Below are 23,850 nucleotides of genomic sequence, written 5' to 3' on the forward strand. Positions count from 1 at the left end.
GTGATTTTCATACTGTCTATTGCTGTGGCGTTACCATAACAGATGCAGTGTCACTATAGTGAAGTCATGCTGTGGTACACAGATAAACCCCAGTCAAGCTCTACTTATCCACAGCATGATATGAGCAATAAACAAATTGTGTGAGGAAATGAATAATCAGACACCTTAAGATAAGTTTCAGTTTGCTGAGCTACTGCCTGAGAGAGTGTTATACTGATATTAGCTTTGAAAATGAGAGCATTGCTAGTGTATATTTATATCACAGTGAGTGACTGTAATTCATCTAGATGCTTCTGTGCTAATAGCTGCTTACCAGGGCTGGCAATAGTATCTTTAAGATAATATAGTATATGGTATACGCGCAATTTACTCACTAAACTGCCTGCTGTTCTTCAGAAAAATCTTTTAGGTCCCACAAATTCTTTGGTTTTTAGTATTTGAACCCTTTCCAACAATGACTGTGTGGTTTTGAGATCCATCTTTTGACACTGAGGAACTCGTATGCAACTATCACAAAACTTTTTGGATTTGAAGATCATGGTGAGTTTAACTTATCTTGTTTTCTGGGAAACAAGAAAGTATCTTCTGTAGCTTCTGAAGGGCAGTACTAAATGAAAAAATATGATATTTAGGCAAAATAAGAAAAATGTACACGTTCAAAAGTTTTCACCCCTGGCTCTTAATGCATTGTGTGTCCTTCTGGAGCATCAGTGAGTGTTTGAACCTTCTGTAATAGTTGCATATGAGTCCCTCAGTTGTCCTCAGTGTAAAACGATGCATCTCAAAATCATACAGTCATTGTTGGAAAGGGTTGAAATACACAGAAATGCTGAAAAACCAAAGAATTTGTGGGACCTGAAGGATTTTTCTGAAGAACAGCAGGCAGTTTAACTGTTCAGGACAAACAAGGGACTCATGAACAACTATCACTAAACAAAAAAAAAAACAGCTGTGGTTCATTCAGGTAACAACACAGTAGTAAGAATCAGGCATATGTAAACTTTTGAACAGGAATATTTATAAATTCAACTATTATTTTCTCTTGTGAACTATATGTAAACATCTTTTATGTGAAATATCTTATTTAGGACAGTACAAAATAAAAAATAACACACATTTTATATAATCCCTCTTATTTTGATAAAATAATTAACATTTTGCAGATTCTGAACTTTTGACCTCAACTGTATATTAAAAATGTCTTATCTCTTCCAAGCTTTATAATGGCAGTGAATGGGGTTAAAAACTGCATCCATCCATCATAATAAGTACTCCACAATGACATTGATGTGTTTGTGTTTGAATCTTAATGCTCTCAATGGTGAGTGGCACTTTAAAATCATTGCAATATTCTTTGATTATATTTGTGTGTAAATTGTTTGTCTGACCTTGTGCAATCTGATTGTTTGACAAATATTCAAACACAGACAGACATTCAAACAGACAAGCTTCGTGACGACTTCACAGTAGTTTTCAGTTACTGCTGAGTGAGTGAAATGACCTCTAGACAGGCGTCTGTGGTGTGCTGTTGACAGAAATCTCCTCTCCAGCCTCACTGTGTGTGACAGGCTGCTAATCGCCACAGCGACTTCTATAAAACCCAGCCAATTTGCATCAGCTGCTTCTTCACATTTAATGACGCTTATGAATGACAGTTGAAGAAATATAAACACTGACTTCTATGGCAGAGAGGAATTAGAGGTAAACAGCTTATTAGGAGAGTATATGAGGAAGCTGTAATGTCTAGGTTTACTTCACAAAAACCAGTCATACAAGCTGCTTGTCTAAAGGATTTCCCCTTACTCATATTCTCATTTGAACATCACAAACATGTTTGTTTTGATCTGTCATTGCAGCCTTGTGCTGACCGTCATCTGTTGCCTTTGATTAGCTGTGCTGCTATCATCGCTTGTTAAAATTAAATTCTTGATCAAGGGAAACTGAAACTGAAATTCAATTCCACAGCTTATATCATTCTGTTAAAGGGATAGTGTACCCAGAAATTAAAATTACCCCATGATTTACTCACCCTCAAGCCATCTTGGGTGTTTATGACTTTTTTCTTTCAGACGAATGCAGTTGGAGTTATATTAAAAAATGTACTGACTCTTCCAAGCTTTATAATGGCAGTGAATGGGTGTTGAGATTTCGAAGTCTAATAAAGTGTATCCATCCATCATAAAAAGTGCTCCAGACAGCTCCAGGGGGTTAATAAAGGCCTCCTGAAGTGAATCCATGCCTTTTTGTAAGAAAAATATCCATATTTAAACTTTATAAACCATAATCTCTAGTTTTCGCTAACTGTCGCACTTGTTAACGAGAGAGTGGTGTTCCAACGGATGACGTAAAATATAGGCGAATGCGGTGACGAACACAGAAACACAGCGGAGAGAGCAAAAACACTGGTTATAATTAGAAGTACAAAACAACGATTTGTGAAGAAAACACGTACGACAATTAGCAGAAGCTACAGATTACAGTTTATAAAGTTTTAAATATGGATATTTTTCTTACAAAAATGCATTAGTTCACTTTAGAAGGCCTTTATTAACCTTCCGGAGCCATGTGGAGTACTTTTATGATGGATGGATGCACTTTATTGGATTTCAAAGTCTGAACACCCATTTACTGCCATTATAAAGCTTGGAAGAGCCAGGACATTTTTTAATATAACTCCAATTGTATTTGTCTAAAAAAGAAAGTAATGTACACTTACGATGGCTTCAGAGTGAGTAAATAATGTTGTATTTTTCATTTTTGGGTGAATTGGCCCTTTAAGGCTTGTGCCATGTTTTAAAGAAGACTTGCTAGTGTGAGTCTCAATGCTATCACATAATATGGCATTATGTTTTTAAATATTTGACAGCCTACATTGATTAAGCAAATCCACATTATGACAAGTCTAAATGTAAAAAAAGTTATTTGAATAGAAATGGTTCTTTTAAAGATGGCATGAAATGGAAATTCCCCCTAGTCTTTTTTTCTGAATCTTATTGTGAATGATTCATCTACTTTATTTTGTTTTAACTCTATCTTAAGTAGATTTCTCTTTTGTTACATATGCCAGACCAATCATTTAGTCTGCTGGATAGGATCAAGTCCCCACCCTACTTTTTTATTTTTTAATTTTTTTTTATTTCTTTTAAATAATTACTGGATGTACGTCACAATACAAGAAAGATCTGGAGGACTGACATCTATAGAACAGTTTTATAATAGGACTAACACCACAGAACTGTGGTCACAAGATTAATATTAAAGGTACAAATGATTGTTCATGCTCTACTCCTGTACAGCCATATTTTTAACTTTGAACGGTAGTGTATAATGGTCATTTCAGTAGGTTAAAAAAGCATTTAGGTGTACTAGTGTGAGAATTTAACTTGTCATAATGATCGTATTGATTTGAGTGACGTGAAGTTTCCACATAATGTCGTCTTTGATGCTTAGTAGCCAAAGGCAACTCTACTGCCGTATTTTAAATAACGATCAGATTTACCATATGAAGCGTGATTCAGGAAAGAGGGAATTACCCAGAAACTGTGATTAAACACTGATAAGACTCTAAGAAAGAAATAAAAGACCTGTAACTTTGAATTGAAATCTAAGCTTGAGTTTAATTTGAAAATCATCCTAACAAAATTATTACTATGAACAAATGTTGTTAAATATAGCTTAAGTAGATTCCTAAGCATAACCTTAGGCAACATCAAGCTTGACCTTTTTCTGAAAGATGTTCCACCACTGTTCGACTCAGCGTTTTATTCTGTTCATGTACAGTGTGGCCACATTATGTAAATATAACAAGTTTCATTATTAACAGCTTGGAAGCTGGAAACTTCTGGAGTGAGAGTGCAGTGGGTGTTTGTCATTAAAAAACAAGTAGAAGCCCTTTGCTGGAAAAGGGAGAGGCAGGAAGAGTCTGATGTCAGACAGGGAAGTGAACGGGAAACGGAACGAGGGGGAGGAGTGGGCTGTGGAGAGGGCGACGGCCTTCCCATTTCCTGGCAGCTTCTCTCTTTCTCTTTCTGCCAGTGCTGTTAGAGTATGAGTAGAGGATGAAGACCACCACAGCTGGAACTGTGATTGTTCTTTCTATTACGTATTTGTTGTGAAGAATCTTAGGAGAAAACAGAGGAATAAGTTGTGTTTTCTTTCAGCGTTCATCAGAAGACGACACTGCAACATGTACAGTGGATATGGAGGTACTATGAGATTAATGAATAAGTGTTTTGTGAGATATGATCTTAGTGTTGTTGAGTTACAGCTTGAATGTTGAAGTTCTAGTAAAGGGTGTTGGGTATGTGTACAGTCATGTGTGTTGTAAATGAATTACTTTGGATGTTTAATGAATTAATTTTGTAGTTAAACTATAGAATGATGTAGAAAGATTTCCTCTCTGACAAAGTTGAAACCAGTGAAATTGGCTCGAGTGAGTTTTGTTTTGACTCGCCAAGGACGTTGACAGCCATAGCTGAAGTACACAAGAAGTGATAACGTGTCACAGAAGTAATTTCCTATTAGATTTAGCAGAAAAGCGATAAGAAATGTTATTGCAAGAAATGTTATTCTTCTCCGTTCTGTGGTCAGCTGTAATGAAGTGAAAGTAATCTGAAAAGATACATGATATACTTCCTCAGATCAGGAGTTGTGATGTTTTCACAGGCCTGAGATGGTTGTGAGGGGAATGGCGGTGGTATTGTGATTTTCGTCATTGTCCAGCACTGTTTCTGTCCAGATGTTTCTGGGTTTTGTGTTGGGACCATTGTCATTCTGGGACAGGCGTCCCGCTGCGTTCCCATGTGATGGTTCTATTGAAGTAAGAGAGAGTGGACACTCAGAGTGTGTTTACTTTGGGCTACGGTTCAGCCTGCTACCTCGGGGTCATCTAGAACAAACACACATGGAGGTCCTTAAGTTTAGCCAGGACTGCACCTCTGGTTTACTTCTCTGGGCCTGGTAAAGCAGAAGCTGTAAACACTCATTCAAATGATGCTGAGAGCAGGCCTGGCCAAATGTTGCAGAGAATTGTTGAAAGAATTGGCTTATTATTAATGATATCTCTTAACTTTCGAGCTAATCCAAAGATTTGCAGTTGGAGAGGGAGGAAAGGGGAAACAGAGCCAGTTTCTTGTTTCAGGCCTTTGCTCAGAGAATGGAAGGAAGGATACACCATGTGGGGCAAATGTTAAGTGCTAAGGGATTTCAAAAAGCCACATGACTATTATTAACTCTCAAGGTGCTTGTTGTCACATCCTGGTATTGAAGAAAGATTTCCACAGCAGCATTTCATTACAAAACACTAATGAATTATAGTGATAGACTGATGATTCAGCATGGCCAATGTTTAGATTATCATATTTAAAAGTGTAAATAATATATTTTATATGTAAAATGTATTTTAAAAATATTTATTGCCAGAAATTGCGTTTATTCTTAATTAGAACCAAGATCTTTTTTAAGTTTATTCTGATGCTTGATGCGCAAACAAAACATCACTAAACATTATTCATAGTGGGCCTACTATTCAATAATTGCAAGGAGAAATCCACTTCCAAAACAAAGATTGACATATAATGTACTCACCCCTTTGTCATCCAAGATGTTCTTGTCTTTCTTTCTTCAGCCATAAAGAAATTTTGTTTTTTGAGAAAAACATTTCTGCATTTTTCTCCATACAATGGACTGATATGGTGCCCCGATTTTGAACTTCCAAAATTCAGTTTAAATGAGACTTCAAACGATCCCAAATGCGGTTGTAAATGATCCCAGCCGAGGAAGAAGGGTCTTATCTAGTGAAACGATCCGTTATTTTCATTTAAAAAAACATTTAAATACTTTTTAATCTCAAACGCTCGTCTTGCCTTTCTCTCCCTGATCTCTGTGTATTTTGGTTCAAGACAGTCAGGGTATGTCAGAATTTTCTCCCTCAACTTCAACAATCATTTCAAAATCAAAGTGAACATGCAAAGAAGATCCTTAACACCCTTAACAAAAAAGGTTAAACAGCGATATAGGACGATTTTGAAGTTGATGGAGAACATGAGATGGAAGTTTCTCGACATACCCTAACTGTCATGACCTGGAACAAAAACAATTCAGGCAGTGTAAGACAAGATGAGCGTTAGTGAATATCAATAATTATCACAAAAAAAGTTTGACTCACAGTTGACTCATGTAAGAGCTCAATCCGAGGTCACAGGAAAAAATTCATGGATCTTGGCTACTTGGTGGTGCTATAAAAAGGGAAAAAACGTGAAAAAGGCTATACCTGTGCAACCATTTGTTCTATTAACATGAAAATTGGTGCACGGTCTTGGTCCGAAGTGCCACAAGTGTCTACAAGGACATTTGTGTATCTCAAAAAACATGGCCGCTATTGGCCGACAAAGTTTGAGCACCTGTTACACAAGGTTAACAGAGGCCATTCAAAACGAAACTCGGTGGGCCTGTTCGGCTCACTGGCCCAAAGTGGGAGTAATTTGAAAGAAATCTGCCACTGGGGGGTGATATTCCATTTTTAAAGGTCGTAAATGATTGTACGTTGCACGTTTTTTCACACATATGCTTGATATTCCTATCATATGATAGAACTCCTCATTCCGGACTACTTTGCCTCTAGAGCCACTGCTGTCAATCAAATAATTTGTTATAAATGATTGAGAAGAGGTAAAAAAACCTACTTTGGTGAACTAGTCACAGGTTTTTCTCTCAATCAGGAAAAAAACACTGCAGTACAATTCTTAAGATTCTCTAGGCTAATAATTATCAAAAAAAAGTTGATAATGGGGTAGATTAGAAAAGGGGCCTGTCGAAATTTACCCCAAATCCTTTAGAGCTTAAAGGAAAACTCAAAACTTCACAAAACCTGCTGAGCACATGCAACAGGTGATTCTAAACAAGCATGCAAAGTTTTAAGGGGATCGGACGACAGCTGTCCCTGTAACAGTTATAAACATTAAAAAACATCATATTTCTATGGTAAATTACCTGAATTTCCCGAAAATAATTTTTTTAAATCAGGCTTGCTAAATAATGTCTTTTTCATATGTGCTTAAATGCCTTAAAGCGTTTGAACCCTGGTAATCGCTGTTTGCAGCTATATTATTAGTTTGTTTTCCTTAAAGTGGAGGTCGTTTTACAGGGGCAGGCTGTCAGGTTAAATTGGAAAGGTGCTGGATTGACCCCAGATATCACGTTGTGATGTTTTGGGAACCATCTGACGCTTTTTGCTTGTTCCCAGAGAGTTTTTTTTTGGCCACAGCTTTAGGTTTCTTCCCCTCTGACTGTGAACCCTACTAGTGTTTGTTTGACAGACACCAGGCCCTGGTAATCTCTGATATGAATGGAATGTGTCCGAGACAGAGAGGCTACCGGCTCCAACATAATGAATGTCCTATCATCATGAACTCTCTTAGGGAGAAAGCACTGGCAGGCTTATTTTTATTTCACAGGTGCTCACCCCAGCCACTCACAGTGTGTGGATGGAGCTCGAAAACCGGGACTGTAGAGCTTCGAAGAACAGTATGCATTGATAAAATGTAGCCTGGTAAATCATCACAGTAATTTGGGTTGGTTGACAGAGTGTCTAATGGTTGGATTCCAGTTGGTTTGCGTCAGATCAGGGGTGGGGAGGCCCCCAGGTGCTTTGTTGTTCTAGAATAGTCCTGGAGCAAAGCCAGACCACCAGAACAATACAACAGCTCTGATCCACATGCTTCAGAAGAGCCTGACCAGCTTTGATTATTGGGAAAACAGTTGACGTGCAGTTGGAGTGTCCAAATATTTCATAAGTGGTGGCTTTCGGACAGGTGGGAAAACTGCACAGAGCAACAATTGGATGGATGAGGCTTTGATGGTGTTTATTTGTTCTTTGTGAAAGGTTCCAGTGTGTAAAGGGAATGTGGTAGACATTTAATTCCCACACAAGTCATGGTGAAGAGGAAGAATGTGTCACTTGCCTTGTTTACCTGGTGACACAAAGGAGGAAAGAGGCTCACCAGAAGGTGTGTTTGTTATGAGGTTTGTCGAGGGAAATCATTTCTCCTTAGTTACTGATATACATTCAGATGCTGTTGTTTGAAATGGGTCTTTTGTCATTTTTATTTTTTTTTTTTTACATTTTTTTGCAAATGAGTGTTATTTTAAGGAATGCGCTGCTATTAAAATTCTGTTCGATACCAGTCTATTATTTTCGTGGTTTGATAGCTGATAAATGGCTGATATTTAGATTTTACACTATTTTGTATATATAAATTAAAGATACCAAAGACTAAAATAAATGATTTCAATGATTTTAAGGCATCAGAATGTGACCATGGACCACAAAACCAGTCATAAGGGTCAATTTTTTGAAATTGTGATTTATACATCGTCTGAAACCTGAATAAATAAACTTTCTATTGATGTTAGGATAGGACAATATTAAGTCGAGACCAACTATACCAACTATTTGAAATTCTGAGAGTGCAAAAAAATCTACATACTGCAAAAATCGCCTTTAAAGTTGTCTGAATTAAATTCTTAGCAATGCATATTACTAATCAAAAATTACTTTTTGATAAATTTACAGTAGGAAATTTACCTTATCTCTTCATGGAACATGATCTTTACTTAATATCCTAATGATTTTTGGCATAAAAGAAAAATTGATAATTTTGACCCATACAGTTTTTTGCTGGCTATTGCTACACCTGTGTTACCTATGACTGGTTTTGTGGTCTAGGGTCACATATAATGTACAGTATGAAAATGTAATGTTAATTTTAAGATTTGCTAAAGATTACGTTTAACAGTGTTATTACATTTTTTGTTTTAAGGTTGGATTACCTTTGTCATCATCTAATAAAAAAAGAAAATTACATATCCACAATTAAATATTCAATATTGACTGATTTAAAAAAAAAGTTCTATATAAAATGAAAATATTTATTTACTGATAACCAGTGCGGTATCATTTAGAATTCTTTTCTTCAACCGGAGTCCATTTTATATTATTTTATGCAGTTTTTTCACAAAGTTTAAATGCACTGTGTTATGTCCACAAGAGAAGTATAGAAGTGTGGAAGAAATCGAGAAATGCCTGGGTTATCTGTACCAGTAGTTAGCTACAGATGTTATTTTTCTGTCCTCTCGCCATCAGACGGTTGAATATCCTGCGGGAAATGAAAAAATTCCACTTTCCTGAGTTTTGAACCATTTCCCTTCCTCCCTGCTTGGAAGCACGAAGGTTTTTATTTCCCATTAGCATCAACAGAGCCTCCTGTGTTTACACTCTTCACTGATCACAAGACAAACAAGGAAACCTTGAATAATTCAAATCTGAAATGCTTTTGAATTATTTACATCCTTATTTTGCTCAGAATACCTTATTGTTATAGTTGGCTTAATTGAGTTAATCATTTACTTTATTAAAGGGACAGCTCAGCCAAAGATGAAAATTACCCCATGATGTACTCACCCTCAAGCCATCCTGTGTATATATGACTTTCTGCTTTCAGACAAATACAATCTGTAAGCTCTTCCAAGCTTTATAATGGCAGTAAATGGGTGTTGAGACTGCAATCCAATAAAGTGCATCCACCCATCATAACAAGTACTCCACATGGCTTCAATGGGTTAACAAAGGCTTTCTAAAAGTGAATCAATGCGTTTTTGTAAGAAAAATATCCATATTTAAAACTTTATAAACTATAATCTCTAGTTTCCGTTAACTGTAAAGAATTATATTATTATTTTTCTTACACAAACGCTTCAGAAGAACTTTATTAACCCTCTGGAGCCGTGTGGAGTACTTTTTATGATGAATGCACCTTACTGGGCTTCAAAATCTCAACAGCCATTGACTGCCATTATAAAGCTCAGAAGAGCATGTTCTTTAATATAACTTTGATTGTATTCGTCTAGGGAAAAAAAAAAAAGAAGTCATATATACCTAGAATGGCTTGAGGGTGAGTAAATCATCAATAATTTAAATTTTTGGTTGAACTATCCCAGTTTTTTTAAGGAGCAAAACCATCAGAGCCCTTGTAGAAACCTAGTAAGTTTTTCAAGTTTTCTAAGTAAGTTTTTCCTCTCTGTGGAGGTTTTAGGCTGGAGGGCAGAATATGTCCTGCTCTGTACCCCAGTTGTGACGCTCTCTTGCTGTGCACAACCCAAAGAATTCTCCCTTCAGCAACTCTGGTGGCCTCTGAATGAGTTTCACATAGCTGAAATACTTTAGTCAATCCAGAGAGTCACAGGTGGGCATCAGGGTCCTCATCAGTGTGGAACTGCACGTGTTAATTTGAAGATCTTTACAAGTTAAACTTGGGTTTGTTTCTCATCCTCCACTTTGAGTTTAAAATAAACTCTGGCTTCCTTCCTCAATGCAGCGATGCGTTGCTGTATCTAAGGCACTGCCCATCTTTGTTGACTAAATCTTGAGCGCTGACCAAGTCGAGGTCATTATGGTGACTAAAACGCACTTGTGCATAGTCATAAATGACCTCATGTGTTCAGATATGCTGGCTCACACCTCAGAATTTCTCTCTTGTGTGACTTCAAACCCTGTTTCTCCCTCTTGCTCCTCTCTGGAAAGATTAAATCTTAATTCAATTTAAAACAAACTCGCTGCATTCGACCTGCCCTCACAGAGCCATGGGGAAACTGCTGTGCTTACATAATACTTCGTGTGGCCGTTTTTTTTCATTGGTCTTTCCATGTTCAAGTAACTTGCTAAAACTATGTTACGCTTATACCTTCAGACTTCAGATTGTGATAAATTGACTCATTTGTTTGCGCGAGCAGCCTATCTTTGTTAATCTATGTAGGTGTATCTCTAGTCTAAGTGTCTTTCTGTTTGTGTGCTTTTTTGGGTCTTTCCCATCATGTTTCTTGTTCAGCTTTGGACTAAGTGGGTCCATTTGGTTCCTGTCCTAGCTAAAATCTACAGTGATTGGTGTGGTGTTAAGTAAAATCTTGACCGCTCTGTCCTCCCACGTTGTGTCCATGGAGTGTTTTTATGGCGGTGATGTCTGATAGGCCATGACAGGGTCATTGATAAGAGACCTCACCATTTATATACAAGGAACTCCATGAATGGCTAATCTAGAAACTGTTTATCTGTGCTGAAGAGCAGGATTAGTTTCTCTTACTCTCACAGTTTTCCAGTGTGAGTTTTAGTCAGGGCTAGAAACATATACAGCTATGACCAAATGATGCAAATGAGTCAATGAATCTAAGTTTCGAATCAGCTAAACAAAACAGATTGCACCGTTTCAAAGAAATGAGTCAAGTACCATGAAAAAAAATCAAGGTTTTTAAGGTAAACATTCCAGGGTTTTTCTCCATATAGTGGACTTCAATGAGGATCATCGGGTTGAGGATCCAAAGTGCAGTTTCAACGCAACTTCAAAGGTTGAGAAATAAGGGTCTAGTGAAACGATTGGTCATTTTCTAAAAAAACCCCCAAATTTATATACTTTTTAACCACAAGTGCTTATCTTGCAGTAGCTTGACTTCACACATTACGTAATTAGGTTGGAAAGGTCACGTGTGACGTAGGCTGAAGTACCAATTCTGTGTTTACAAAGCGAACGCGCAAAGAACTTTACGAAAAAAGGTTCACGAGTTCACCTGCCCATCCAGTCCTGATGGGCAGTGGTAAACAAACTTGGCTTACTGTCCTTAATGGAGGCTCGAACCCAAGGAACCCAACCCGAGTTCAACCCCCCCAGTGCGATATTACCTAGAGGGAGAATAACAGAAATAGAGGAGGAGAAGGGGAGGTGGAGGGATGCCGGAAGAACTGAGGCTGGGATGGTGCAATGAGAGCTGCTTATATAGGCTCGTAATGATGATTGACAGGACTGAATGATTAGGCTCCTCCCGAACCTACGTTTGGAACTTCATTAAAACAACGGATGATTTTAAAGTTGAAAGAGAAAATGAAAAGGAGTTTCTTCAACCTACCCTAGCCTACTTACCAACATGATTACATAATGCGTAATCGTAGATGCGCATTGCAGTACTAGTGCAAGATGAGCATTTGTGGTTAAAAAGTCTATAAATTTGTATTTTGTTTTAGAAAATGACCAATTGTTTCGCTAGATAAGAACCTTGTTCCTTGGCTGGGATTGTGTAGAGCCCTTTGAAGCTGCATTAAGAACTGCAATTTGGACCTTCAACCCACTGATCCCTATTGAAGTCCACTATATGGAGAAAATTCTGGAATGTTTTCCTCATAATCCTTAAGCTTTTGTTCTGAAACCGAACTTATCCTTTAAGATTTCTGATAACTGATCATCTTTATTCAGGGTGGTCTATTTTAAACTTTCAAAAATGGGCTTTCTGCCATTATTTACCTCACCCTCATTTTGTTCCAAACCTTATGACTTTCTTCTGTGGACCTCATTTAAAGTTATTAAAGCCAATATAAAACCAAAATTGACTTATAGTCTCTTGATACATGTTTCTAGTCTTATTGAACAATTCTTTGGCCGTTGTAGAAAATAGTCTCTGAAAAAACTTTCCGTCTTAGATGATATCACCAAGCACTCGTGTGTTTTAACTTGTCCCATCCCAAACACTTGTCTAACTGTGTCTGCTTGTCATGATCCAGTCAATTCCTTATGGATAAAATCATGTTTTTTAGGCCTTTCAAAAATTTTTAACTCAGAAATACTTGTTTTCAGGCTGAGAATGCCATTTCTTGTTGATTTTAATAGTGACAGATATGGTAAATAGAACAATGTATTTACTGATGTAATTCCAAACCTTTATTTCTTTACGTTTTCTGTGGAATATAAAGAAAGTATTTAAAAGAATGTTGGCAACCACAAAAATACAATGGGAGTCAATGGGAGTTGTAAATGTTGGTTTGTTACCAACTTTGTTCAAAACATCATTTAGTTTCCACAGAAGAAAGAAATTATATTATATTTGAAATTATACCAAAGTGAATAAATGACACATTTTTCATTTTTGGGTGAATACGGAAGAAATTTGAGTTCTGAAACTCAGATTGGTCAGCCTCAATGTAAACACAGCTGTTAGGTTTGACAGTGTTTCCTTGAAATACAGTCATTTTAATCCAAAATGCTTTTATTGCCCTTGGAAAACCGCAATATCCTCTGTTAAATAAATTAAACAATTCACTGATTCATCCATGGCCTGAGGAGCACTGCACCGAAGGCTTATAATGAGATTTCATTGCCTAAATCTAAAACAATTACATTTAAGATGCAAATGCAAAGACTGCGCCTCTAGAAAAGACTTTAATTTATTCGGTGACTGCTTTAGCAGTAGATTTTGTGTCTTTGCGCTCATTTAGTGTTTGACCTCATGTAATATTTCTGTTTCTCTACAGGGAGTCCCTCCAAATCTGTGTCCACCATGTCCCTTTCTGTGCGCCCCACGCGGAGGGTCGTCACCAGATCCATCACTAGGAGCCAGTCCTTCGCCGGAGTCAACTCCTACGATAAATCTTTCAGGTCAGATTTAACATATGCATCCATACTTCAAAACAGTCAGGAACAAAAATGGTGCTCTTAAGCATGCATTAGGGATGGGTGATACATCAAATATTCATGATATATTGATCATTTTAATGTCTGTTACACTAGCCCAAAACACAAAAGGTTAACTTAGAGTTAGTGCTCGCACTATATAGCATTACCCTTTTCAATTTTGACCGAAGGCATTAAACGTCTTTAAAGGGAAGTCACAGCTGACAGGACGTCCTGTGGAACCAACATACATTTCCTAATGGTTGCAGGCAGCAGGAAAGCATGGACATTTGTTATTGTCTAACAAAGCAGATTTTCATGAAAGTCTGTGTTGATTTTATAGCCAGTAGATTTTGTACACTCTTCACAGACTTGACTCTCTTTTTATCTACTGAATAAATGAGCATGTTTTTGTTCATGTGTATGTGTGCTGTGTTTTTAAAGAAAAGTATTTGGCATCATGTTAATTTTTTAGAGAAGCAGAGTGGCTCTTGGGCGCTGACTCTTGTGGTTGATGTAGTTTGATTTAAAAGCATGTAGAGCTCTTCAAACCCCTGCTGTTGAAATAGAGCAGAGACAGAGAAAGCATGAAACATTAAAGAAGGACACTATCAGGATAACAGGGAGGAAGAGCAAGCAAGAGATTCTGAAAGAATGAATGGGAGGATGAAAGATAGACGCTCGAATATGAGTTCAGAGTATATGGGTTAAAAAAATAAAGTAAAGAATAACATTGGTTAAATGACTGATTTCCAAGGGCCCTATGAAATGTTTTATTTATTTTTTCAAATTCAGTGTTTTCCATTTTATTTGCAATAATTCTGTTTTAATTTTTCTAGACTCCATTTTAATTGTTACATTTAAATACATATTACATTTAAAATATGTAAGGTTACCAAAAATGTTCATTTTTTAGGCCCTATAAAAAAAATTTCTTTTTCTTTTGTTTTTTCTAAAATTCGTTTTTAATTTTTACCAAATTCTGTTTTTTATTCATTTTCTGTATTCCATTTTAATGGTTTCAATAAGTTGTAATAATCGAAAACATCTCTAAATGATTTCATATATATATATATATATATATATATATGTATGTTATATTATTGAAATGATTGTTTTTTTGGCAGAAATACTGTGTTGTGTATTAATTTTTTTTTTTGGTAAATATGGCTTAAAAATAATGTTTTAATAATTTTGTAATTAGTAGTAGTTTTATCATTACAATAAATGACCTGCGTTTGCTTTATTCATCCAAAATTTGGCAAATTCCGTGACATTCCGCGTTATACAGTAAATTCCATTTTTAGTACTGTATTCAGCGTTTCCGTGTAAATCAAAGGCCAGAATTTCCCCATCATTCCCACTCTTTTTGTGTTATGTCTTATCTTATCTAGTTCCTTTTGTTAATGTGACTTGCTTTACTGTTATGTTTACCTGCAGATCTTGAACTGTCCTTTGCTATCATTGCTTTATCCTCATATGGGTTTACAGGAGAAAATTGTGTCAAGGCGCATCAGTGTTTCTCTCCATTGTATTGAGCTGTCTGTCATCTTGGAAGAGTAATTGCAGCTTGAATCGATCAGCACGAGTGTTGTTCTAAAGCGCTATTGATTTAGATAAGAGATTGTTTTTCTGGCAAACTATAATACTTTTTGGATTCAAACCTCTTGTCTTCCATCGGTAGAAAAAACAGATAGTTCTATTGTAAACGAAATGATTACGCAGGCTCAGTTATAAGGTTGATGAGAGAGTTTTGGACCCGTTAATGGGAATGTCACTTGTCTAGCAGGTCTTTTCTGCATTGTCACTAAATCTTATCAAAATTTAAATCATGGTGACTCAAATGTTTGCTTTCCTGTGATGTTTTTTAGCATTGTAGTAGTGAAGTAGTTGTAAAGTAACTTGAGTTAATACAAGAATAGCTTTTATGGAGTTATTAAAATGTATAAGTTATTGTTAATTATTAATATATTATTTTAATATATTTTAATTTATCATTTTAGATTTTGAAAAATTCCAAAAACACATTTTTGAGGGGTTGAAGTTAAAAGCTTTGTGGAAAAAACCTTACTTCTGTAGTTGACTTACATTGAAGTAGGGTTGGAGAAAGTGTTTAACCATCAGAAAAATGACCTTAAAACTGATACATTTACAGTTGAAGTCAAAAGTTTACATACACCTTGCTGAATCTGCAAAATGTTAATTATTTTCCAAAATAAAAGCAATCATACAAAATGCTGTGTTTTTTCAGCATTTTTGTGTATTTTAACCCTTTCCAACAATGACTGTATGATTGTAAGATCCATCTTTTTACAGTGAGGACAACTGAGGGACTCATATGCAACTACTACAGAAGGTTAAAACGCTCACTGATGCTCCAGAAGGAGAAACCGTGCATTAAGAGCCGGGGGGTGAAAACTTTCTGAATTTGAAGATTAGGGTAAAAATTAACCTGAAAGAGACATGTAAGTATCTTCTGTAGCTTCTGAAACGCAGTACTAAATGGGAAAAAATGTATTTAGGCAAAATAAGAAAAGGTGTACACATCTTCACAGTGTTCAAAACTTTACACCCGCTCTTAATGCATCGTTTCTTCTTTCTGAAGCATCAGTGAGCGTTTCAACCTTCTGTAATAGTTGCATATGAGTCTCTCAGTCGTTCTCATTGTGAAAGATGGATCTCAAAATCATAGTCATTGTTGGAAAGCAATCAAATACACAAAACTGCTGAAAAACCACAGAATTTGTGGAACCTGAAGGATTGAGAACACAGCTGTGGATCATTCAGGTAATAACACAGTATTTAGAATGAAGTGTATGTAAACTTTTAAACAGGGTCATTTTTATAAATTCAACTTTTAGTTTTTTCTTGTGAACTATATGTAAATGTCTTTTATGTGAAATATCTTATTTAGGTCAGTACTAAATAAAAAAATAATATGCATTTTGTATGATCCCTCTTTTTTTTTGGTCAATTAACATTTAGCAGATTCTGCAAGGTGTGTGTAAACCTTTGACTTCAACTGTGTACTTAAGCTTTATGTTCCTCATATGTGTCCTAGGAACCTTTCTGTGTTCAGCACCCCGGCGTGTGTAAGGAAGACTCCCTCCAGAGCAAGCAGGATGTTCACGCTCTCCACTAAATCTCCTCCCCCAAAGGTGCCCCAGCCTGAGAGGCTGGATGAGGTGTACGAGGCCCTGAAGAGAGGACTGCAGTATGTACACAAATACGTGCATTATAAATTTGCGTATTAGCCATTGCGTTTAATTTAGACGTGTGATACAGTGTGTTATCAGTTGCTCCCACTCACAGAGAGCTGTTGTAAAACACAATTATGCTCGCCGTAAAACGTTAGTCATTGACAGTGGCACAGATACTGTTAGCTGATGTACATACTTCTACAGATCCTACCTGCAGGTCCATCAGATGGAGCTGGACAGTCTGAGCAGACAAATGAAGGAGTCTAAGAGAAACTCTCGCTTGGTAAGTTTTAACAAAAATAAAACACACACAGTTTAGAAGTTTGGGAACAGTAAGATTTTTAATGTTTTTTAAAGAAGTCTCTTATGCTCATCAAGGCTGCATTTACTTGCGTGATCAAAAACACTGAAAAAACAGTAATATTGTTACATATATTATAAATATTATTACAGTTTAAAATAATAATTTTCTATTTTAATATAGTTTAAAATATAATTTATTCCTGTGATGCAAAGCTGAATTTTCAGCATCATTACTCCAGTCTTCAGTGTCACATGATCTTCAGAAATCATTCTAATATGCTGATTTATTACTTTTATCATCAATGTTGGCTACAGTTGTGCTGGCAAAACTTTTTTGGATCCTGTGATACTTTTTTTTCAGGATTCTTTGAATAAAAAGTTATTTTCTAACAATATAAGCTAGTCTTTGCTATCACTTTTTTTTTCAATTTAACACATCCTTGGTGAATAAAAATATTAAGTTCTTTCAAAAAAAGAAAGAATAAAAATTTACTTTTAAAGGGTTCCAACAATATATTAAGCAGCACAGCTGTTTTCAAACATTGATAATAAATCAGCATAATAGAATGATTTCTGAAGATCATGTGACACAAAGACTGGAGTAATGATGCTGAAAATTCAGCTTTGCATCATAGGAATAAATTACATTTTAAAATATATCCACACAGCTATTTTTACATTGAGGTAATATTTCAGAATATTACTGTTTTTTTCTGGATTTTTAATCAAATAAATGCATAAGAATCTTCTTTAAAAAACATTAAAAATCATACTGATCCCAAACTTTTGAACGGCAGTGTATGTATAGATATAACTTTTCTGTCTTTTTTGATGTTAATATCTGATTTGTAATATCTCTGTTGCTCGTTTGCAGGGTTTTTTGTATGAACTTGACAAGGTGAGTGGACTCTTTCTTTCTTTCCTTTTCAGTTTTGGTTTAGAGACACTTAAAAAAGCCTAGTACCATCAACTCATTTTACTTAATTATTTTTTTTTATATTAGTGAATGGCTAATGCCTAATATTTGTAACATTATAAATGTTATTCTCTTTTCTCTCAGCAAGTGAAAGTAATCGAGAGATTTATGAGACGGCTGGAGTTTCATCTGAGTAAGGTAAGCTAGCCGTTTAACTGAAATGCAAATCATTTGTGTAAAGCATAGCTATGCAAATATTTTGAATGCAGAAGTGGTATATAATGCTCCCCAAAATTTTATATTCATGAATTTTATAAAAGTAGGATATAGTTGAAAAAGTGTACTCAGGTACTTTTTACTTGATGGATATACCATCTGACATTTTTTGATATCAGAATGGTTTAAATATTTTGTTATAAACATGAAATCAACCTTAAATCACATATTACATTTCAAAGAACTTTGCCGTTTTAACTAGATGGAATATTTCTGTGAGCAGACACCAGGATGTGCCACTCATGTCAACAAAGTTGCGTGTGTGTATTGTAGTTCAGCAGGTCTGTTCTTGTTCAAATGTCTCTGTTTTAGTGACTGCTCTTGCATGGCCCAGTGGCCCCGATAACAGCCTCTGTACGGTTGTGCACATGCGTTCACGCACGTACGTGTCTGCGTCTAAACAGTGACTTATTTTCCTGATATATAGTCACCTACAGGATATACAGCGATGCGTAATCCTCCCTTTCACAGAGGATGCATTCTCAATTTCTTTGTTTTTGTTACGCACATGGATGCTCACACACTGCAGGGGACACGGGTCACAGGCAGAGGACAGCTTCAGGGGCTGCTTGCATTCTTGGCTTGTTTGGGGAGCGGTTAAACCCTCCACTGTCTGAACTAACAGCCTAAACTAACCCAAGCCAGCTGCACTACAGGAAGAGGCCTTCTTCTCTATCCTCCTCTTCCTCTCTTTCCTTCACAGCCTCATTTCATGTGTGATTAGTGTGCGTTTTATGAGCGGAGGGCACTGCAGGGAGTCTCCATGCTTTTGCTGGGTCAGATATGTTGGGCCTCTGTTTTAGTGGAGGAGGGGCAACGTGAGAGAGCACCAAATAAAAACGTAATATTAAGTGACTGTGGTAAGAGACAGTCCAAAAAACTTTCAGATGCTTTGTTTGTAGGGATGGTGGTGTTTGTTGTATTGGCTATGGCCTGGAATAAGTGTGCATGAAGAGGCATGTTGGTATCAGTTTTGTGTAGCAGTGTGTGTTAGCAGAAGAGGCGCTTGTCATAACTCTGTGAAACTTATGACTGTCCTGCTGACTCCCTGCCAGTATGCTGGAACAGGCTCACTGGACGGATACTAACCACCTCCAGATGGACACACTGAGAGAAATATTTTCCTTCTCTCACTTTATGTCTTTCCTTCGTCCCTTTTCGGTTATTGCAGGAAACCTTTTAAGGGCTGCGAGTATTGTGTGTTTGTATTTCTCAACATTTATGCGTATGTGTTAACAACCAGTATGCGGATACTGTAGGATACTGCTGCCGCTTATGTATTTTATACACTGTTGTTCAAAAGTTTGGGGTCAGTTAGATTTTTTAAAAAGAAATTAATACTTTTAACCAGCAAGGATTAATTCAATTAATCAATTAATCCTATTCATGTATAACAAATGTATCATCGATTCCACAAAAATATTAAGCAGCAACTGTTTTCAACATTGATAATAATAATAAATGTTCCTTGAGCAACAAGTCAGCCTATTACAATAATTTCTGAAGGATCATGTGACACTGAAAACTGAAGTAATGGTTGCTGAAAATTCAGCTTTTTAATTAATAATTCAGCTTTTAATTAATAATTATTTTTAAAATGAAATTATTGCAACAAAAAAACAAGAAAAACCTGTGTTCATCAATTAAACAAAAATTAGAACAATTAAAAACAAATATGTTATTAGTTTGATTCTGTTGCATAGAACTAAATAAAAATAATACATGTTGGTAAAGTGAATCCAATTCTGAACTGGAATTCACTTCAGCTTAGTGTTTGTGAACTGAATCAACTTGCTTGTATTTTAAATCCAGTATCATTAAAATGATTGAGTTAAATTAAAAAGTCTTACAAAATTACTTTATATTATATAATAAAATAATGCATAATTATTAAAAAGCATTTTTGGGTTCGGTTTACGGCCAAGTGCATCCAGAATTTTCGGTTTTCAGTTTGGCCCAGAATTTTCATTTCAGTGCATTCTTAACAAAAAAACTGCCATTCTTTGCAAAGCTAAAAAAAATCAGTTATCAATTTGATTCTGGTGCATAGAACTAAACAAAAATAATATATGTTGGTAAAGTGAATCCAATTCTGAACTGGAATTCACTTCAGCTTAGTGTTTGTGAACTGAATCCACTTTAGAACTGAAATTCACTTCAGCTTAGTAAGTGAATTCAATTCAGAACTGAAATTCACTTCAATTTAGTGTTTGTGAACTGAATCCTCTTCAAAACTGAAATTAACCTGAGCTTAGACTTTGTAAACTGAATCCATTTTATAACTTAAATTAACTTCAGCTTGGTGTTAGTAAAGTGAATCCACTTCAGAACTGAAAATCAATTCAGCTTAGTGTTAGTAAAGTGAATCCAATTCAGAACTGGAATTCACTTCAGCTCAATGTTTGTGATCTGAATCCATTTTAGAACTGAAATTGACTTTAGCTTTGTGTTTGTGAACTGAATCCACTTTAGAACTGAAATTCACTTCAGCTTAGTGTTGGTAAAGTGACTCTAATTCTGAACTGAAATTTGCTAAGGCTTAGTGTTTGTGAACTGAATCCACTTTAAAACTAAAATTAACTTCAGCTTATTGTTTGTGAACTGAATCCACTTTAGAACTAAAAATCATTTCAGCTTAGTGTTTGTGAACTGAATACACTTCAAACATTAAATTAACTTGGGCTTAGTGTTTGCAAACTGAATCCACTTGAGAACTGGAATTCTCTTCAGTTTAGTGTTTGTGAACTGAATCCACTTCAGAACTGAGAATCAATTCAGCTTAATGTTAGTAAAGTGAATCCAGTTCAGAACTGGAATTCAGCTCAATGTTTGTGATCTGAATCCATTTTAGAAATGAAATTGACATTAGCTTAGTGTTTGTGAACTGAATCCACTTTAGAACTGAAATTCACTTCAGCTTAGTGTTTGTGAACTGAATACACTTCAAACATTAAATTAACTTGAGCTTAGTGTTTGTAAACTGAATCCATTTTAGAACTTAAATTCACTTCGGCTTAGTGTTAGTAAAGTGAATCAAATTCAGAACTGAAATTCACTTCAGGTTAGTTATTGTGAACTGAATCCACTGTAGAACTGAAATTCACTTCAGCTTAGTATTGGCAAAGTTAATCCAATTCAGAACTAAAATTCACTTCAGCTTAGTGTTGGTAAAGTGAATCCATTTCAGAACTGAAATTCACTTCATCTTAGTGTTGGTAAAATGAATTCAATTCTGAAGTGAAATTCAGTTCAGCTTAGTGGTGTGAACAATCCAGTTCAGAACTGAAAATCACTTCAGCTTAGTGTTAGTAAAGTGAATCAAATTCAGAACTGAAATTCACTTCAGCTTAGTGTTTGAACTGAATTCAATTCAAAAATGAAATTCACTTCAGCTGTTTGTGAACTGAAGCAACTCGCTTGCATTTTTTAAATTCAGTGTCATTAAAATAATTGAGTTAAATTAAAAAGTCGTACAAAATTATAATCTATAATCTAATAAAATAATGCATAATTATTAAAAAGCATTTTCGGGTTTGGTTTATGGCCAAGTGTGCATCCAGGATTTGCGGTTTTCAGTTCAGCCTAGAATTTTCATTTCAGGTCATTCTTAACAAAAAGCCTAAATACTGCCATTCTTTGCAAAGCTTAAACAGTGGTGTTTCTGTGATTATACTCAGTTGGGTACAGATTTTTATTGTCATAATCCTCCTTATACACCTCCCTTCTCCTGCTGAACATTCTTCCTGTGAATTGAATGGAGCTTTCATACTGTTTGTATGTTTCTCATTCATTCATACTCATTTACAATGGACAGCTGATTCTTTTTCTAATCTCTCAATTGCAGGACTCATGCTGAGAATAATTACCAAATTACTGATAATGTCCCGTATTCTAAACATCTGCCTAAATTTTAGTTGACATTATGTGGAGATTTAACAGTTTCCTGTCTCCATTACTGACTTCCACATTTGCAGACCTGCTCAAGGTGTTGCGGATAGATCAATAAAATCTAAATTACTTATATTGGAGACAATGAGGCCCAGCAGGAAGTACAGGGCAAAAAAAGATTTAACAACAAGATGTTGTGGTTTGTGCATGTGTGTGCATATGCAATTAATCAGTCAGTGTCACCATCTGGATGTAGACTAAGCTGTGGCTACCTCGTTAAGTCATTAAAATGCTGATCTTAATTGGAAAATTCAACTTAAGTAGCAGCTGTGTTTTGAGACATGGTAGTTATTTTGTAGCTGCTCTAAGATGATCATTATTTAAGCAGTCATCATGTTACAAAATCCAGATTGACTGATTTAAACTGGTATGACCTGCTAGTTTTTTGTTGGTTGAAGGGGCAACATTATTTAGGATTACTTAAAACAAAATACATTTTGATCAGCGAAAATGTTAGATTGAATTTCCATGTAATGACCAGCTAGAACCTGCTCAAGATGGGTTTTTCAGCAGGAAATGTTATTGGAGACATTTGTTATGAACACACATCATTATTGTACATAATAAATATGTTTTCATTGATTGTTTCATTGGGGTGTTGCGTGTGTGTCTGCAGATTGACGAGCTCTATGAGGCCTACTGTATGCAGCGCAGACTGAGAGACGGAGCCGATAAGATGGTGAAGGCTTACACAGCCTCTCCAGGCAGCAGGGAGGCCAGAGAAAGTCTGTCTGAAGCTAACAAGAGCTTCAAAGAGTACACAGAGGTAAGAGTGTATGGTTAGATGAAAGTATGGGTGGAAGAGGAAGAAGAATTATGGACTTTGTCAGTGCAGACCAGAACAAAGACAAGATTAGAGGAGACAGTGTATGCAGGATTTAAAAGGGTTCAGAACTCTTTGTGTACAATACAATTTAGAGCTACAAATTGTTTCAGCTTATTGCTAGTAACCTGAAACCACTTCAAAACAAAACATTTCTTCAGCTTAGTGTTAGTAAACCATTCCACTTTAGAATTTTTTTTCAGTTTGTTTGTGAACTGAATCTACTTCGAAACTGAAATTAACTTCAGCTAAATGTTAGTAAACTGAATCCACTTCAGAACTGAAATTCACTTCAGCTTGGTGTTTGTGAAATAAATTAATTTCAGAACTGAAATTTACTTCAACATAGTGCAACATGTGTGAGCTGAATCCACTTCCAGACTAAAATTCAGTTAAGCGATTCAATTTGAACGAATGAACAAATTCACTTTAGAACTGAAATTCACTTCAGCTTAGTATTAATAAACTGAATCCGCTTCAAAACTAAAACTCACTTCAGCTTCGTTTTTGTGAACTGAATCCACTTCAGAGCTGAAATTCACTTCAGCTTTGTGTTAGTAAAGTTAATCCACTTCAGAACTAAAACTCACTTCAGCTTAGTGTTTGTGAACTGAATCCACTTCAGAATTGAAATTCACTTCATGTTTGTGAACTGAATCTACCTCAGAACTGAAATTAATTTCAGTTTTGTGTTTGTGACCTGAATCCACTTCAGAACTGAAATTCACTTAAGTTAAGTGTTAATAAACTAAATCCAATTCAGAGCTGAAATTCACTTCAACTTAGTGTTTGTGAACTGAATCTACTTCAGAGTTTAAATGAAGTTCAGCGTAGTGTTAGTAAAGTAAATCCAATTCAGAATTGGAATTCACTTCAGCTTAGTGTTTTTAAACTGAA

The 23,850-nt window shown here is 35.8% G+C and overlaps 1 protein-coding gene across 3 annotated transcripts in view; it reads left to right on the forward strand.

Annotated features, from left to right (window-relative positions):
* The window catches only part of ripor1 (RHO family interacting cell polarization regulator 1), a 72,882-nt gene that overhangs the window by 22,236 nt on the left and 26,796 nt on the right, over positions 1-23,850 (forward strand). Inside the window, exons 1-7 of one of the 3 annotated variants that reach the window (XM_051134780.1) lie at positions 4,019-4,205; positions 13,349-13,472; positions 16,549-16,701; positions 16,892-16,970; positions 17,865-17,888; positions 18,051-18,104; positions 22,747-22,896. In XM_051134780.1, coding sequence (XP_050990737.1) covers positions 4,187-4,205; positions 13,349-13,472; positions 16,549-16,701; positions 16,892-16,970; positions 17,865-17,888; positions 18,051-18,104; positions 22,747-22,896 — 603 coding nt within the window. In that variant the 5' untranslated portion in view covers positions 4,019-4,186. Of the gene's footprint in view, positions 1-4,018; positions 4,206-13,348; positions 13,473-16,548; positions 16,702-16,891; positions 16,971-17,864; positions 17,889-18,050; positions 18,105-22,746; positions 22,897-23,850 lie in introns of those variants that run through there. The other 2 variants (XM_051134782.1, XM_051134781.1) reach the window with 2 other exon arrangements.

This window comes from Labeo rohita, chromosome 18 (genome assembly GCF_022985175.1).
Source record: "Labeo rohita strain BAU-BD-2019 chromosome 18, IGBB_LRoh.1.0, whole genome shotgun sequence".
In the NCBI taxonomy this organism is placed as follows: Eukaryota; Metazoa; Chordata; class Actinopteri; order Cypriniformes; family Cyprinidae; genus Labeo; species Labeo rohita.